The 17,918-nt window shown below is 38.5% G+C and overlaps 1 protein-coding gene across 1 annotated transcript in view; it reads right to left on the bottom strand.

The window, feature by feature from the left end:
* Positions 1-17,918, bottom strand: part of baiap2l1a (BAR/IMD domain containing adaptor protein 2 like 1a) — a 36,984-nt gene that overhangs the window by 12,727 nt on the left and 6,339 nt on the right. The window contains exons 4-9 of the mRNA XM_034708120.1: positions 8,698-8,759; positions 7,299-7,370; positions 6,438-6,572; positions 1,911-2,063; positions 1,683-1,826; positions 1,060-1,183 (exon numbers count right to left, since the gene is read on the bottom strand). Of these exons, the coding sequence (XP_034564011.1) occupies positions 1,060-1,183; positions 1,683-1,826; positions 1,911-2,063; positions 6,438-6,572; positions 7,299-7,370; positions 8,698-8,759 (690 nt within the window). The remainder of the gene's footprint in view (positions 1-1,059; positions 1,184-1,682; positions 1,827-1,910; positions 2,064-6,437; positions 6,573-7,298; positions 7,371-8,697; positions 8,760-17,918) is intronic.

Genomic DNA, 17,918 nt, shown 5'->3' with positions numbered 1-17,918 from the left:
GGGATTTTTTTGGGTTCAGACACTTTTGGATAATTGAATAGGCCTCGGGTCAAATTGACCCAGGAACATTATTGCTGTTCCAGAGAAACAAACATAACAGGAGGGTTACATTTAAATATTGTTGGCATGTTTTTGCAGATAAAAAGTACTACAGCAATGTGTGGAACCATGGCCAGAGACAGTTAGCTTAGCACCAAAAAAAGGAAACAAAGGGAAACAGCTTTCTTGTTCTTTCCAAAGGAAAAAAATCCTCCCAAATACTTTAAAGCTCCCATTGGAAGTTTTTAACTGGTTTTGAAACAGAATTAAATCAATACTGCTGTCTCTATATTACCCAGAAAAACAAACAAGACAATCACCAGCAAGCTTTTATATTTCTGTATGGTTATTTAAATGCTTGTAAACACAGCCAGTGGGTAGGTGTCAGATGAGCACTTTCACAGCAATAAGAGTGAGACATCTGACTTTGATAAGAACATAGGATGAGATTTTTCATCCCAAAACACCACCTATGCATGAACAGGACAAGATCAGCAGAGATATGATACATACTGCTGTGTCTACAGCGGGAGCCAAAAACAACACAAACTGAAAGTTACTGACAGGAGCTTTAAAGTCATGGATTTATGAGTACCTCATTTGTGAAACAGAACAAAACTAAAGTGGAAAAATGACAATGTGATAATAAACCTTCACATCTGGACTGATCCTTGATAGTTGTTTCCTCCAAGTTACCGCACAGGGACTAGAGTTTTATTGATTATCATGAAATCTTTATCAGATAACAATTAAGTCTATTCCTAAAAACAGCTTCTTTAAATCAAACAACAACAAAATAAATGGACAGCAGAGCTCATATTTTGATAAAACGTACTACGATAACATTAATGAGGTCTAAAAAGTATTCTGTGATTACCAGTCTTTAATGTATTTACTAAAACCATATCAGGCTCTTTGTTTCAGTTTAAAGAAATATTACTGGATAACGCATCTTGTTATCAGTAACACTGAGAGATATGTGTATACATTATGTTTGTGTTTAAGAGAAGTTATTAGTACCTGAGTTGTGGTCTGAGGAGGAGGTGAGGGGAGATCTGGGCTCTGGGTTGAACATGTTAGCCAGTGGACTGATTTGTGCTTTAAGTGGTGGTGCTGGAGGGGGAACCATTGACTCGACATTGTTCTGAGAAAAGAAACAGTTTCCTTATGAGACGGCAATAATTAAATCATAAACAAAAATCAGGTTGTCTAAATAACGATAACAAAGATCTTATCAAGGCAACACATTTTCATTAGCTGAAACCTATTGTCCTCCTCCTACGCAGCAGTAAACACCATGGCCTTAACACATACAGTAGAGGAAAAAGAGACTAGTGGGATTTCCCCTGTGTGATAATCAGATTACTAACACATTCACACACTACTTCTTAATCTGATATCAGCACCAATACCAGATAAAGTACAAGCAATAAGGCAAGATAATAACCCTTCAGGGCCAGCCTTCTTGACAGAATTTATTCTTCATATAAACAATGTGCAATACTTTGATCCACAGTTTCTATTTACTAAAAAATTAAACTTAGTGATGAAGAAAAACACACAGGGAAAAATAAGTGAATCTGGATCAGAATATAATACATGTTTGAAGAGATGCTGTATCTCACAGCCCAGCTGATACTCACCCTGTTGTAGCGTTGGACCAGCGGTGATTGTTCCGGAGTTGTGGACAGTTCCTCTATCATGGTCATCACTGTGTCCGGCACCTTTGTGATGTCGCTGCACTTTTCCTGCCAGGAGGGGAGCTTCAGAGACAGAGTCTCTTTGGCCTGGAAAAATAGAGATAATACAACTGAAGGGTTCCATATTCGGAGGATCTGAATTAGCAGGATAACCTGTCTGTAAATGCTCACCTTCTCGTGGAAGTTGCTGAGTTGATAAGAGAACATGCAGTGTTTGTCGGCCAGAAAGCAGAAGCGTCTTTTTTCTTCCAGTAAAGCCTCTCTGCAGCCATCAGCAATGAACTTCTGCATGTCCGTCTGCCGCGACGAGATGGTCTCCATGTACTGCACACAGGATCACAGTACAGCAGAGAGGTCAGGGTACAGGAATAGTTACTAGCTGATTAATATGAGCAAGGCAACAAGTTTATTGTAAGAACTTTCAATCAAACAATCAATCAATCAGTATTTATTTATTTGTATAGCACCAAATCACAACAAACGTTATCTCAAGATGCTTTTACAAACATAGGAGGTCTAGACCGTACTCTATGTCTAGGTCGAGAGCTGATCTTTATGTGAAGTGTGTTAATATAATTTTTGTTATGAATTGGTACCATTAAAATATAAAGTGATTTATTGCTTGATTGGTGGACATAAATACAATTCAGATATATCAAACACACAATAAATTACGTAACAGATAATAAATACTTAATAAATGATTTCACATAATTCATATAAGAATAAAAAAAAAAGAAAAACTTAAATGCATTGAAAATGAAAAGAAAAATTCAAAGATTAGAATAAAACTATTCATGTTATAATTAAAGAAAACAAAAAAAACAATCAAATGTAAATTATTTAAATAAAAAATAAAATAAACATATTAAAATAAAATGTTCTAATATTAATAAAAAATACAAGAAAATGTATTTAATGTGAAATGCATAAATGACACCGTTTTTGGTTAATACTTTCCCCTGTGTATTCTTTATTGTCTTTCTTTCTTTCATTTCTACTGCGGCACCTAAAAAAAATTTGGACCCTATATCTCCTAAGGACGAGAGAAGTCTATCCTGTAATTAACTATGTCTCACTATAGCCATGAAAAAGAAAACTCCTTCATCACATTGATGTATATTTCTTGTAAAACCTTTTCTATTGCTCTGGTCCTCTTTCATGAGGCTGATGAGAGCTGTTGGAAATGCATTCCTCTTATTAATATTCTTAACACATAGAATCATATTTGTGTGGACTGGGGATGTGTTTATTAACAACATTTTGACCACATGTTCTTTCCTGAAGCTACAGCTCTGCAGTGCAGGCTGTGACACACACTGTTCTGCAGAGCACCAGAGGAAAGTAGCGCTGACCTGAGTGGGAAGCAGGTCTTGCTCGACTCAGACTTAATCATGAAGTGGCTAAAACATAATGTTTGCAGGCTCTGGTCAGATTCAGAAACTGAGGTCCTCATGAGCTTTATAATCAGATTCTCTGCACTTAGGGACTAGTTAATGCGGCTCTCCTGCTGCTTGTGGATCAATTTTATCGCAGTGGGAATCCAAATTAGAGTGCTTAAAGAAACACCTTCTCTGCAGAGACGCTGCAAATACTAAACAAAGCAGATGGACTACTGGATCTGACATAAGGCACTTCAACTCTTTAAAATGACTTCTCAACTACATTAAACGTTCCATCTTTTTCTTCTACACTGACTCTGCTTACCTCTCCAATTTTCACCCAGGTTGTCATGGTGACACGAAAGCAGCCTGTCTCTAAGGGCCCAGTGGAAAGACCTGACTCTTCTGTCTGGTCTCATTTTCTCCCTCTCACTCTCTCACACTCTATAACAGCCTGCCAGACGCTGAATCAAGACTTCACATTTCTCATTTTTCACAGCAAACAATTGTTCAGGCTCTGAGGAAGATGTGGGAGAGCTGACAGACTGGACTGTGGTCATCACTGGCAGCCCAGCACGTGACTGTATGACAAAGCCAGGATGTCTCCCTTGTAGTCAACAGGTGTCATTTTTATCAGTTAATGATCTTCCAGGAAAGGAGTTACAGCTAAGATTGAGAGTTAGATCAAGCTTTTAAGCTCCTCCCAGATTTGTTGGCAGGGATAAAATAAACTGACTCTTTTACCGGCTAAAAACGTTTCAAAATATGGTTAAATGATTGTTTCGAAACAAGCCAGTCCTACACACCTTCATGGCAGTGACAAGTGAGGCAGGCAATACAATATTACAAGAGATAAACAGGAGTTATTTGCATTTCTTTGTTCATATCCAAACATTGATATTCAAGGCAAATAGCCGCCTGAAGTATTGGGACCGTTTGTTATACCAGGCTTACAGATATTACTGTCAGTCAATATATAATCAATAGGTAAATGGGTCAATATCATCAAGTTGATATGGGCCCATGCCAGATACACTGATATAAGTGTATACTGAATGTTTTTGAATAAAGGCTAATACAAAATGTTTGTATTTCTGAGCAAATACAGTGAAAAACAATGGTTGACCTACTCATATGTAGACTGATAATACCAGGCCAATTTGGACCAATCACATTTTATCTACACTACCAGTCAAAAGTTTGGAAACACCTTCTAATTCAAGGGTTTGAATTTATTTTAATTATTTGAAGATTAATACTGAAGGCATCAAAACTATGAAAGAACATATATGGAATTATTTAATTAACAAAAAAGTGTTACACAAACTAGAATATGTTTTATATTTTAGATTCTGTAAAGTAGCCCCCTTTTTCCTTCATGACAGCTTTGTACACTCTTGGTATTCTCTCAGTCTGCTTCATGAAGTGGTCTCCTGGAATGGTTTCTAATTAACATGAGCCTTGTCAAGAGTTCATTTGTTGAATGACTTGCCTTCTTAATGTGTTTGAGACCATCAGATGTGTTTTTCAGAGGTAGGGATAGTACAAAGTGGATAGCCTTATTTGACTACTGTTGTAATCCATATTATGGCAAAACTATATTATTTCATAGTTTTGATGTCTTCAGTATTAATCTACAATGTTGGAAATAATTAAAATAAATAAAAACCATTGAATGAGAAGGTGTGCCCAAGCTTTTGACTGGTAGTGTATATCAGTGTTAATGTTTTTCAATAGAGACCGATACAGAAAATAATGTGTGGCAAATAATGCTTGGGTTAATACTGAAATGATGTCAGCATGTGGTTTGACCAGCACACGATTGTTGACTATATAGTAAACAATACTGCCATGCTATCTTAGCATTGTCTGTAGCACATGTAGCAGAGCAGAATTTAGGCTGCACTCAGATTGGTTGATTTTGCAAAGTCATGTTACATATTCTTTAATAGAGTTATTTGTCTAAAAAGCAGTGCCTGGGTTTTGCTGTGTTGTCATGTAAGTGAACAATTGATGCAATCAACAAAAGCTCAAAAAAATCATCTTATCAGCAGGAATATAAAGTAAGTAATCAGTGAACTTTTCCCGAGTAAAATTCTAATGAAATGAGTCTAAAAATATCTCATGTCTAATGGGCTGTACTTATTGGTAGTGGACCTTAGGACAGAAAACACCCAACATTATGCAATGATCGGGCTTTTGAAAGCATACACTTGAACCAATAAATTCAGGGTCATTGAACACCACAGAGCAAACAAACTCAAGAGAGGCAGATTTCAACACTGACTATTATAGTTTCAAAGCCGTGTGTGTGCTTCCGTTCACTCAGCAGGGATGTTTGTTTTGGCTCTGTCATCTCAGATCTTTGAGATTCAAAAGATTTATTCCCTGTATTTTGTCTACATTTGCTAGTAAAACCTTAAAGTCAGCTCTCTTTGAATACAGAGATTCTTAGATCTGTTGGGAAACTGGTTTGGAAGTTTCAATTATATTCTCTGTTGGCAGAGAACAACATTTCCCAACATTAACATGAAGTTTCACCAAGGCCTCAGTTCAGGCAAACTTAACTTTACCCTGTTGCAGACCAACAGTTGTGCTTTGGCACAATAAAGATTCTTAAGGCATCTTAAAACAATTTACATCCTTGAATTAAATAACAATTTAACATAAAAATGTAGACACAAAACAATAAAATAAACTTCTGCCTTTTTAAGGACAAGCTACCAAAGACTTTTTGGTTTCCAAGAATAAAACATAAGTATTTAGTAAAGATGAATCACACTTGCAGCATCGAATAGAGCCTGGTTCACTGCATGTTGTAAAACAGTCTGTGACTGTAGAAGTGTGAGCAGTCATGCATACATATTTGCAAATCTGGGTGTGTACACCATCAAAAAAACAACAATCCTCTTTCTGTAAATGCAACTGCATGTAAAACCAAAGTTTAGGGCATAGTGGTCAAGTCCAAAAAGGACTTCTTAAGATGTAGAAAGCTTGAAAACACATCTCAAATGACTGTCATCAATAACACCAAGTTGTTATGTAATTCTAAAGAACATGAACGCCACATGCTCCCCGCCTCTGTTTTTTCCCCTGCACACAGGTATGTAGTAATCATAAGAACTACCTTGCCAAATCTCTCCACCCAGTCACGTACATTGTACACTTGTCATATTCATTTTCACAAGCATCAGAGCACAAACATGCAACAACTGCACCACGCTTGAAAAAGCAGTCGAGAGTATTAAGCTGGTGAACATTATGTTTCAAAAATAATCTCAGGAGAAAGTTGGGGTTGGTTTGTTTTCAGTCTCACCTCATTTTCTTTAATCTCATACTTGGATGAGTGCTTTCCTTGGCTTTTCCTTCTGAGTTTCTTCAAGTCTGTCTGCGAGCGCTCCAGGGAGTCCTGCTTCACCTTGTGCTCTGTCTGATAGCGCTTGAATGTAGCCTGTAGGAGATGATTGAAAAGAGAAGCATGAGAACTGATGAGCATAGGGAGCTTCTCATTGTAAAAACATTCTTTAGGTGCAAAGAAGCTGAATTAATTAACCTGTTTCAATTCAAAATCCATGTTCAGAACATGGGAACCCATTGTTTGGACTAACCAGTTAATCTGAGTTTTGCATTTTGTTTTTGAACTTCTATTTCTGTTTTTTTTAGGCAGCAATGGAACAATATCTTAGGCTTATTTTTCATGTGACAATAGTTTATTAAATAACAGTGCTGTGTTAGCAGGGAGCAAGTTAAGCTAGCACGATGACACTGTACATTCTCCCAAATAAATTTCATTTTTTTGTTGTAAAACCATCAAAACAAGCAAAAACTCAAAATGAAGCAGTTTCTCAATTAAAGAAATAAGAATTTGCCTCCTACTTTTCACTAGATGGGGCCAAGGAAAGGCATTGGCACCGCTGTTCCTAAAGTTAGCTTAGTTGGTTAATTCAGTTAGCTACCTAACCAGGCCACAAAACACGGCCATTCATTAATGGCTGTGCTTTAAACCCTCTAGGCTGTGTACAGCTGATCTAAAATAATAGTATAAATATATTTTGTCACACTAGTATAGGGGGTAGTCAGTATAAAACAGTACTGAAGTCTTGGTTTCTGAATAACTAAAGAAAAAAATGACTATCTCCAAGCAGGAGGAGAATACATAATGCTCAATTCCACTTACATTCATGTATTTAACATCCATCTCTGTCTTCTTCTCAAGCTCCACAATAACCTCTTTGTGGAACCTCTTGAGCTGCAGAAAGAAAACATACACACACACATAAACACTCAAAGCCATTGCAACACACACCATCCTGAATGCATGCTGTTCTGAACCTGATGTACAGAGCAGTCTCATGGCTCAATGGCAACATTACGATAAGAGAGGAGTGACCTGGAGGAATGTATCATAATGGGTTTCTGAAAGGTTGTGATTCCACCCACCGGGAAAGCTTATCAGCCAGTTAAGGTTAAAGATTAACAACTTTCCTTGTGTAGATAAGTTTTAATTAGTCCAGAATTGCCGGAGGTAAGCTAACATAAATCAAAGGATTTTTATCCATAGTCTTTTTCTTGCATTATACTAAATTGTGCAAATTACCTCATTTTTTCCTTACGTCAGACTGTTGCATTTAATCTGACTTGAAACTGACACCAATTAACCTCTAGTTACAGGTATCTGAAGCATGTCACCCTGAGGCAGCAGGGTCAGGAATGACAGTGCCTTTACACTCTCATCAAACTTTCTTTCACCTTTTGTTACAACACTTTCAAAGTGCCTAAAATGAAAGGAAGGAGCTCAACAGGTTACAAAGGTTTCCAGAGAGACAGTCAAAAAAGTAGAAAATTTGTCATGTAACGTCAAGACAAGTCTACGTAGAGTTGGTGGCCACAGGGGACTCATTAAGGAATTAACATTTTTCAACTTTTGACTTGTGACCAAGAAAAAAAATGTAAATAATATAATTGCAACGCAGGATTTCTCTCTTCTCAATACTTATCTTTTCAAGGCTACGTCAACAAGTCAATTAAAACCAGCAAATCAACAAAATGCAAGTTTGTCATGTGAAAAATAAAGATGAGCAAATTCAAGTAATTTGTGAACACAGATAATGTCTTATAGAAAAGGTAACGTAGTTTTATTTTTAGATACATCCCCCCTCGCCACCTTCCCTGCCACATGTACAGCATCATTCTGTGAAAAACACTTTCCCTCTCAGGTGTTGGATATCAGCACGGTATGCCAATCATTATTATCATACTGAATCTTATCATTGATATGAATATGTCTTGATCTCAGGCATTGGTCAACTTTGTCAGGTACAATTTTAAGAGGTGAATTTGGCAAACTAGTGACAACTTACAGAAGTTGGATTATGTGTACTGGATCAAACAAACAAACTTCAGTGCTTATATTAATCTTCATGAAGGGACACGTCACCAAATTCTACAGTGAGGCTAATTTCTATGTTCTTTTGAAGGAGACTGGTGGCACAAAAACATTAGATATATAAGGCTTGATGATATTTGATGTGAAGAGAAGTGGTAAAGATCAATGGATACATTTTAAAGCAACTCACGTTCTCTTCCATTTCAATATGGACCTTTCTGTGGGCCTCTGCGATCTCCATCAGAACCACACCTGGGAAGACATCAATAACAACTTTTAGGATTCCAGACATTCAGAGGAAGATGTTTTGAATGGAAGGCCTGTTATAGTTTTTTATGACAATGGTCGATGACCAAGACCTTAAAAGTTTGGAATAGTTATTATTTTGCTCTCTGGCTGAGAGCTACAAAACAAGAGATGTATTAATTCAAGTGGTTACACCAGTACATGAAGACTCAAGATTGAAATCAGTCCTCTCATTGCAAAAAAGGAATTTTTCTCAATAGCGTAGGTATTGCGTATTGCTGGGAGCCAGAAATCAGAGACCAAAGATTCAAAAGAGGAGTGTAGCAAAAAGCAGGTGCAGGATGAGATACAATTTACAAAGAGATGCAATCAACAACACTCTCCTATGGACAATGTAACCTTTTTTTTTTTAATCAAGACTTGCATACATCTTTACGGCCCCATATTTTACAGATGACTTATCTCCTTTCAATATTTAAACAGCTGTCAATAAGTAATCTCATTGAAATGTTCTGGTATTGTGCGGTCAGACACAGAACAGTCTCCATTCACAGACAGGGCACAACGCAGATAGAGCAGCATATGACATGAGACAATAGGAGTGAGTCAATACTGTAAACATGAGTGGACAATCATAGCTAAGCAGTTTATAGCGCTACCTCTGTCACAATGGGGTGAAATCTAGACCCAAGGTTTACTATAGGACATGGTGTTCTGGCGAAACCTGTAAAAACTGCATGGGATCTGTTCGTGCGATAGGGTCACTGTGATGACAAAAAGTGCAAGAATTTCAACACCTTGAGTAGAAAGTAAAAAAAAACACAGGTGTCGGGTTCGAGAAGTCTTTTTAAGTGAAAAGCTAAAAGATGCCAATGTCAGCAAACTTTAACACCTAAGAATTTGTGCAGACACCTGATAATCCTCCACCACCTTTCTGAGCAAACAAAAGTAATGACCCACAGATACAGAGCTGAACGTCTGAGGCAGCGTCCAGCTACAACAACATTGCCCTCTGAAGGTCACCAGAACGTACTGGTAAATGCTGCCTTTGTGCTTGGACACAGAGGGGGTGAGGGTGGTGGCAGCGGAGGGCGCAGGGAGCTGTTTGCATAGGCCCAACAACAGCCTGCACAGGGGTTAGAAGAGGCAGGCTGAGAAATGCAGTAAGGGGGGTTCAAAGGGGCCCTTGTACACCTGCAGGTTTCACCTTTGGCGTTAACAAGGTGTGAAAGTAAATGCTGCAGAAAGTTATCACAGCTTGGGATACATACACTGTGTGTTGAATCATGATTCTGGATAATCTAACAGGTTGAATTGACCCTATTTACACTGCAGCCATTTTCCCTTGACATCATGTTCAGGATGGGAAGAAAATTATGTTGCAATGATGCACTGCTGTAATCCAGGATGTTAGCGATAGAATTTCAGGATTTCTGACAATTGTTAATTCACTGCTCCCAGGGAATTAATCCCCTACTGAAAAGACAATAAAAATTGAAAATTCTGCAAAAAATCAAGTCATTTTTCAAGATAAAACAACCTAGGTACAGTCAGACAATGTTAACGTAAGCATCCAGCCTCTTAAGAGTATTACCTTTAGCAAGGAAGTGACATCTGGAAGTTTTGCACGATTTATTAGGAAAGGGCTGAATCCCTAGGTAACATGGTTTAAGTTTGGAACAAAGAAATAGTTAAAGGTCCCACATAACTGTTATTTTAACTGTTTACAACATGTCCTTGTTGTCTTACAAGCAAGGTTTAGAATTCAGTTGCAAAAAAAACATCACAAGTTTAGCCTCTGTGGAGGATCTGCAGCCTCTCAGTTTCTCACCTTATAGTCCATTCAGTGATCTGAGTGGGCTGGGATGTTATGAAAATGAGGCACTGTGCTAAGCGGCTGCCTGAGAGTTGTCTACGGAGGGAGGATGCAGACTGGTGTGGATGGATGCAGAGGTGGAAAAACACCAAAACAAACTTGGCAAGTGCTCCAGAAGACCCTGTATGCTACGGGTAGTGAATCTGACCTTGAACAGGAGAGGGCAACTTGTTTTGTTGTTAAAATTGAAGTGCTACACCAACTTTCTTGCCTTGTGTGCATAACTTTATGTGACTAGCCCTCTTTAGGAAAGCACTCCGAGTTAGAGGGGTTGGCATAAACAAACAAATTAGCATCAACTTTAGCCGGCACATTGTTGTTAAAAGTAAAAAGCAACCACTGTTTTCTTTGGTCCTCTGGTGTTGGGGCAGAATATAGACATTTATGATGTTTTTTTGCAACCAACAACAGAGCAATTGGCCTGGCTTAAACCTCTGATATCTTGGCTGTCGACCATGAAGCAAAACAACAATCGTTTAGGAGAAAATGCTTTGAGTGTGGTGTGGTGTGAGTGGTTTTGCATTCATGACTATGCAAATAACTCCTGTCTCTACGTCAACACAGGAGCCGATTCCTATTGCCTTGTAGAAGCTGTTTTCCCAGTGGGTGGGCTGCAGAAACAATGCAGAGGCTTTTTCGCTTTGACATTCTCAGGGTTGCCAGGCTGGACAATGACCTGAGAAGCCCTTTCCGAGAAACATGTTTTTATTATATGGGGCCTTTGGCATACTAGCTGAGTTACGTTAGCTAGGAGGTACTTCAATGGCAACACTAGTCATCTGAAGTCAGCTAGTGGGTTATCAAATACATTGTTTTACTTTGAGATATGGCTAGATTTCCCTCTGGATTTTATTGTCAAATATGTTGCAGCTGCTCATCTACCAAAAGTAACAAAATGATAAGCATTTTCAGGTACCCTTCTTTTGTTTTAACTTAAATCCTGGAATAAAGAAGCACAACAATATAACAGTATTTAAGCTAACCCGACTGAGAGGGACATGGATCTGGTGAAATAGAGTTGGGCCCAAGAAAGTCAAAAAAGTGATGCTTGTTGGCTCAAAAAAGGTTTTCTAATCCACAGAGCTGAGTAAGACTGTGACTTAAGTTCATCACCTTAACATAGTCACAGGGAGGCTTTTCCCTAAGTTTATCTTATCTTCTATCGCTGTCTTTCACTGGCCATTTGTTCTCTATTGAAGTTTTTAAGTACCAAGATAATACCTCAACCTAATCTTACCTCAACTATTTCAATACACAACACTGACATGGATTTCTACACATTATACAGGGTTGTTAAAATATCCCTGTGGAAAAATGCACAACCCATGACACACTCCTTATGATTCATTATAAGGAGAGCTGCACCTATCCCAGGTGTCCCCAGTTCACCTCAAATTCCAACAGTGCATTGGTTCAGTTACTGTAACGACATCAAATAAAATCTAACACATACGTACAGCACTGTACACTGGGCCATAATCCAGGTTATACTACATAGTTTAACAGCTTGGATTGAAAACAGTAGTGTTATTTGACAGCAATATACAAAATCTATAAGGCTACACTTCTTTTCCTGACAAAAAACCTGACAGGATAACCTGATCTTATCTGATTCTGCAATACATATTTTCTTCCTTTTGAACAACCTGCTCTTAACATTTGATCCAATCTGATAAGCAAGGCAAAACAAGTTTATTCATACAGCACATTTCAGCAACAAGGCCATTGAAATTGCTTTAGCTTTTATCTGTTCAAACTACTACTGACAGCTGCTCTGTTGGGTGTCATCTTAAAGCTGCTGTTGGTGAGCCAGGAGTAAACATCTGTTCAGAGAGAGGGACTTTGAATGTCAACACTACTCCTCCCAACCAGATTTCTTCTTAGCCCCCCAACACAGATCGGCGTGTGCAGTCATGATAGTGCCGGACTCATAACCAATCGAAGGATGTAGTAGGGGCCGCCCCTTAACCAATCAGAATGGAGGATTGGAGATTAGCTATGACTGGTCCGTCATAACCGGAACGAGGGGAATAATAACTGTAGGGGCCATATTGTTGATTTTCAGTCTTATTCGTTAATCATGATTATTTCCTTTTTTATTGCTTACTTCATTTCCGGTTTCGGGTTCATGGGTGTGGTTAACCTTTTCAGTACCTGTTCAGTTGGGTGGCGGGAGGTATACAAAGAGGGTGAGTGGGTTGAATATTTTTTGTTGACCGCCATCGCCACCGTCTTTAACTTTGTTTATTTAGATCTTTTTTTGGTATTGATTTATTTTGAGTGTTTTGTTAATAAACAGAAAACTTTCCTTGGACTTTGATTTTGATTCATGGCAAGACCCGTTACAAGCGCGACCCCACTTAGTCTCTGCGGCACTCTTCAATCTGCACCGCTTCAATAACATTGCTTGATACAAAGGCATTGGAAAAGCAGAGATTCCGCAATAGTCTCAACTTACTTCACTTACAGATGAGTACGGATGGGTATTATGACCTTTTCTCCAACCCAGCAGAAATAAAGCAACGTTTTTTACACCATTCCTACCAACAGCAGCTTTAATATTTAACATTTATAACCCAACTTTAGTTGTTGGTTCTTTCTGTGCTGCACTATCCAAATGGTTATTTAAAAATGAGTCCAGTTAAAATATATAATTTGCATGCTTTGTTCCAACACCTGTATCAAATGCCTGTTTTACAGGACTGCAGATAGGAAGCAGAGCTAGCCTCAAACATTCTCCCCAGTTAATGCCTTTTATGAGCAGGGAGTGCCCAGTGCCAAAACAATCCCAGCCCATTTTTGGCCTCAGACAAGGAAGCTGTGTTACATGAGATGACATAGGCGGGGTGAACCCTGGCAGCCGACCTGTTGGCACCTTTTCCCCTGATCACCTTTATTTCACAACACATTAATGGATAACCTATTTCCTGCTATGAAAGCTAACGTCAGCACTGGTCATCAGTGGCTGACACGTAGCTCTATTCTATCACTGAGATGCATCCGCGGGCTTGTCCATGCAGGTTAGCAGAGTGTGTGGTGAAATTCGGTCATGTACTGCGTGACTCAGGATTGGTTGGTATCTCAATTACACACATTCGAGTTCAGATGGGGATAAGCATTGGTTGGAGTCATTCTTAAACTAATCATTATGTAAATTCTAAATTTCTCTTAGCAGAGCAAAGCAGGAAAATCCTTACTTATGAAAAACTAGGCGCTCTGGGAATTCAGTTAATTTCCTAATTTGCTTGATAAATTACCAAAACACTCCTTATAGCTTCATATATTGAAAGCTTTTGATACTATACATCACAGTTATTGGGAAAACTAGAGAAGTATGGGGTACGAAGTATTGTTTATTCTTAGGAGGAAAGCTACATAGAAAATGGACAGCAGTCTGTACAAATAACTGTACTGTATTAGAGTTTGGGAAGGCTATGTTTTTTGGTTTGTGTGTCCTGCAGATCAATATCATGACAGCCCCCTTAACACAGAGCAATGACCTGCCATCACACACAGCATACAACATAATGTATTACTACAACACGTAAAACTAACTTCAGCCTCAAGCATTCATTTCTTACACTGGAACATCAAACTTGTTTTAGACAGCGTCAAGGTTTATTGTGCTGTAAGTGATTCTCCGACTCTATACAGCTCCCTTGGAAAAAAAGGGGACAGGAGAGCCTGGAACGCTTTTTATTTAATAGTAGATGCAGGACGAGGGTGTTTGAGGTCTGGGATCATTACAGAGCTGTGGAGTGTGACGATGGGAGTCATAACTGGCAGAGCAATAAGAAGACTCTGAAAACAACCTCCACCTTTTTTTTAATTTTGCTTGCTTTCAACAGTCTTGTGTGATTTGGAAAAACTATATCTGTCTGTATGTCTGACCTTGATAAAGCGATGGCCCGGACGCATTTATGCCATATTGTTGAGCTGGCTGTTATCCAACTTCTTTTTATGCTATACAGCTGATACAATGTGTCCCCTTCTAAAGAAATAAAGTGGGGTTAAAAATGTTGGGAATATGGGGCACCAGTTTGTCTAAATGGTTAAATAGTGCACCCAATGTGCAGAGGCTGTCGTCATCAAAATTATTCCGCACTGCTGCCCTTTGCTGCATGACACCCCCCACTTTCCCTCATGAGTTAGCTGAAATGTGCACCAAGACTAGCAACACACAGCTAGGCTACTTTCCCCGGAACTAAAAGGTTCCTGTGCCCCCATTGTTGTCTGCATTTTATTAATCTTAATAAAAAACTAAACTAGTTTGCATTCCCAGGAACTCCCTCTGTGTTTCAACAACTGTGTAAACTCCACAAACACCGTAACATTCAACCGAAAGTCCCAGGACCTTTGAAAAGTACTGCCCCTAAAGCAGGAGCTTTTCAGGAGTGAGATTATCTACCCCTGAACTAAATTTAGACCCTGGTTCCTCCGGTCGAAACGCACGTAGTTCAGGGGTAAAGTCCCTAGTTCCGGGGTAAAGTTCCTGCAGTCAAAAAACGCCTAAAGAGTTCAAGTAAATCCTGGCAATTATCAAACTGATGAGACAAACAAGATCTAGCAAGTCCTTGTAGAACAGAACCAGACAAGCTTTTTTGCTAAACTGAACTACATGTGTTCTGGCTTTAATCTCAAAATAAATCTACAGATACATGAGTGGTGTCAATCATCTTATTTAACTCTTGGTCAGAAAGCAAATAAGCAGTAAAATATGGTTCAGGGAGAAAAATAAAGTGAGGTGTACTTTTATTGACTTTTGGGAATAAGCTAGTGCTTCTTATACAGAGCCTGGATTGAAGGACAAACCGTCCATCATGCTGTAATGATACATTCAATACTGTAAAACAGCCCTGGAAGATTATTCGAAACTAAATGTTTGAAATGTCACAAATTCTTATTATCCGCAGAAGCAATTCCTCTTCATGCAAAATGCCTCCTTGAAAAGGCCAAAACCTGCCACAGGTGCTACATACAGGACACACAATGACGTCTCTCCATTCTGAATCCTCTAGGGGGAATATATCACTCTGGCTGACATTACCATTTTTCTCATGCTGTTTGTTCTTCTATATTTAAAAAAAAAAATTGAGCAAGACTTGACAAACAGCGCAGAGAAAAGGTGGAAGGGGTGGGGATGGTGCCATTCTTTCTACTGTAACATTTTTTGTCCCCCACTACCTGCTGCCTTTCATGCCAACTCCCTGTGGAGTCCAGTCACACACTAATGCTCAGGAAGTGTTTCATTGTGCACCCACTGAAAACTATATATGACTTTAAATATACAGAGTGATTCTTGTACAGCCATAAACGAGATGAATGGCAAAAAGAAAGAAAAGAAACAAGCTATTAAAATAGCCACTATGACCTCACAAAATAGTGGCACATAATATTCGGTCAGAGATATAATAAAGGTAAATAAGGCAAAAGCAAGGTACTGGTGTTCAAGCAGGAAACAACAAACATGTGTACTGACAGTCTGTTTACTTCGTGTTTGAAGTTTGTAACAAAAATGTGAAATATATGCCCATGCTCATATATCCAAAATATCCAAAATATCCTGCAAAAATGTTATGACAGAAAAAGTAGGGACCAGGGATTAAGTCAGCATACTTTCAATGTCAGTCTTACTGTAGCATCACATAGCAAAGTAGCACCATTACCTATTGATGATACCAAGTAAAGTAAAAACCACTGACTGTATTCAGTGCAAGCGACAACCTCCGGTCAAAAAATATGAGTCCCATGCGGAAGTGCTAAAAACTGCAGTTCATCGAGGATCCGCTTGAGGCTGGCTCCGGAAGTACCGGAAACCACATACACACCAATTCAAAAAAGCTGATCTTTACAGCAGAAATAAACATGTTTACAGCCTGGTACAAAAGACGAGTGTAGCCTGGATAGCTCATTTCTCAATCAGCACAGGTGAATTGTTTTTAACGCAGCAATTCCGAAGATATTGAGATTACGAGTCTTCCAATAGGAGGCACAGCTGACTTGATTGACAGTCTATGATTCAGTGTCCTTTTAAGCACAACCTTACATTAGCCTTTTCCAGAGAAAGTCAAGCTGTCAAACTTCTGCATCCTCTATGTACTTTGTATCCCTTTTATGTTAGCTAACATTAGCTACTAGTAATGGGTAATACCAGAGCAAGTAAAGTAGTAAAAACTTTGAATTCAGTGTGTATCTTTCTTATATTAGCTAACATTAACCACTGGGGTACTGGTGGTACCACTAAAAGTAAAGGAGACAACCCCTGAATGTATCTTATACCTTTTAACCGTGTTAGCATTAGCTATAACTAGCAACTAATGATACAAGAACAAGTAAAATATTTAGCTCAGCTTGTAGTGTATTGTGTAACTTTTGATTGTAAGCTAGACGGTACTAGGGATACCAAAGACGTGTTGCCAACTCCACAGTGAGGAAAGTAGCTATTGGCTGTCCTAAAAGTTGCTAGAAGTAGCTAAATGACGCCATCGCCTAATTTGCTTAATCTGAATTGTAATAGACACTGTCAGAGAGACGTGTAACGTTGGGGGAGAGACAAAAAGAGGAAAAACACTCTAAATATGTTTATAACTACACTTAGGACCCTACAAAAAATCAAAGTAAAACATTTAATTTTTCAACAATATCATTTTCAAAATAGTTATTGTATACAATCTACATTAACAATCTGAATGGATCAGCCAGCGGTGTCTTCATACATGTGTGATACATTTGCAGTCTGAATTCTGAGGGGTGAAAGCCTCCTGCTCTGAATGCAGCTAGGAGGGACTCACAGCAGCATCCACTGCTCGTTGCGTAGAGTAAGAATGATACATGCTTTCACATCAGTCTCCAAAAGTCTCCATTTAACACCAGAAAAAGTCGCTAGATTTGTCGCTAGTCGCTTTTTTTAAAAAACAGTTGCTAGTGGGGTCTGAAAACTTGCTAAAGTAGCAGTCAAACTTCTGAATGTTTATTAACTAAAGGTATTTCACTTCTTATTTTGTTTAACTTTATACTTGCAAGATGAAAATTGTGTTATATTTCTTTCCAATATAACAAAATACTGTTTAATTTTAAATTTTGTATCCTTATTTTCGGACACCACGTAGCGCTGTTACTTACTTAATGGGTGATCACAGACTGAGGAGCTGGGTCAGGATAATCAATTGAAGTTGGGCAAAAGAGAATATCTCTGTGAGGTTATCATAAGACCGACTTTTATCAGAAATTCTTGCTAATACAACAGTATTTTTTCCAATCTGGTATGATGTAGAATATCAAACAGCACA

Source organism: Notolabrus celidotus, chromosome 18, assembly GCF_009762535.1.
Source record: "Notolabrus celidotus isolate fNotCel1 chromosome 18, fNotCel1.pri, whole genome shotgun sequence".
Taxonomy (NCBI): domain Eukaryota; kingdom Metazoa; phylum Chordata; class Actinopteri; order Labriformes; family Labridae; genus Notolabrus; species Notolabrus celidotus.
This window is presented reverse-complemented; position numbering and strand designations above follow the sequence as displayed.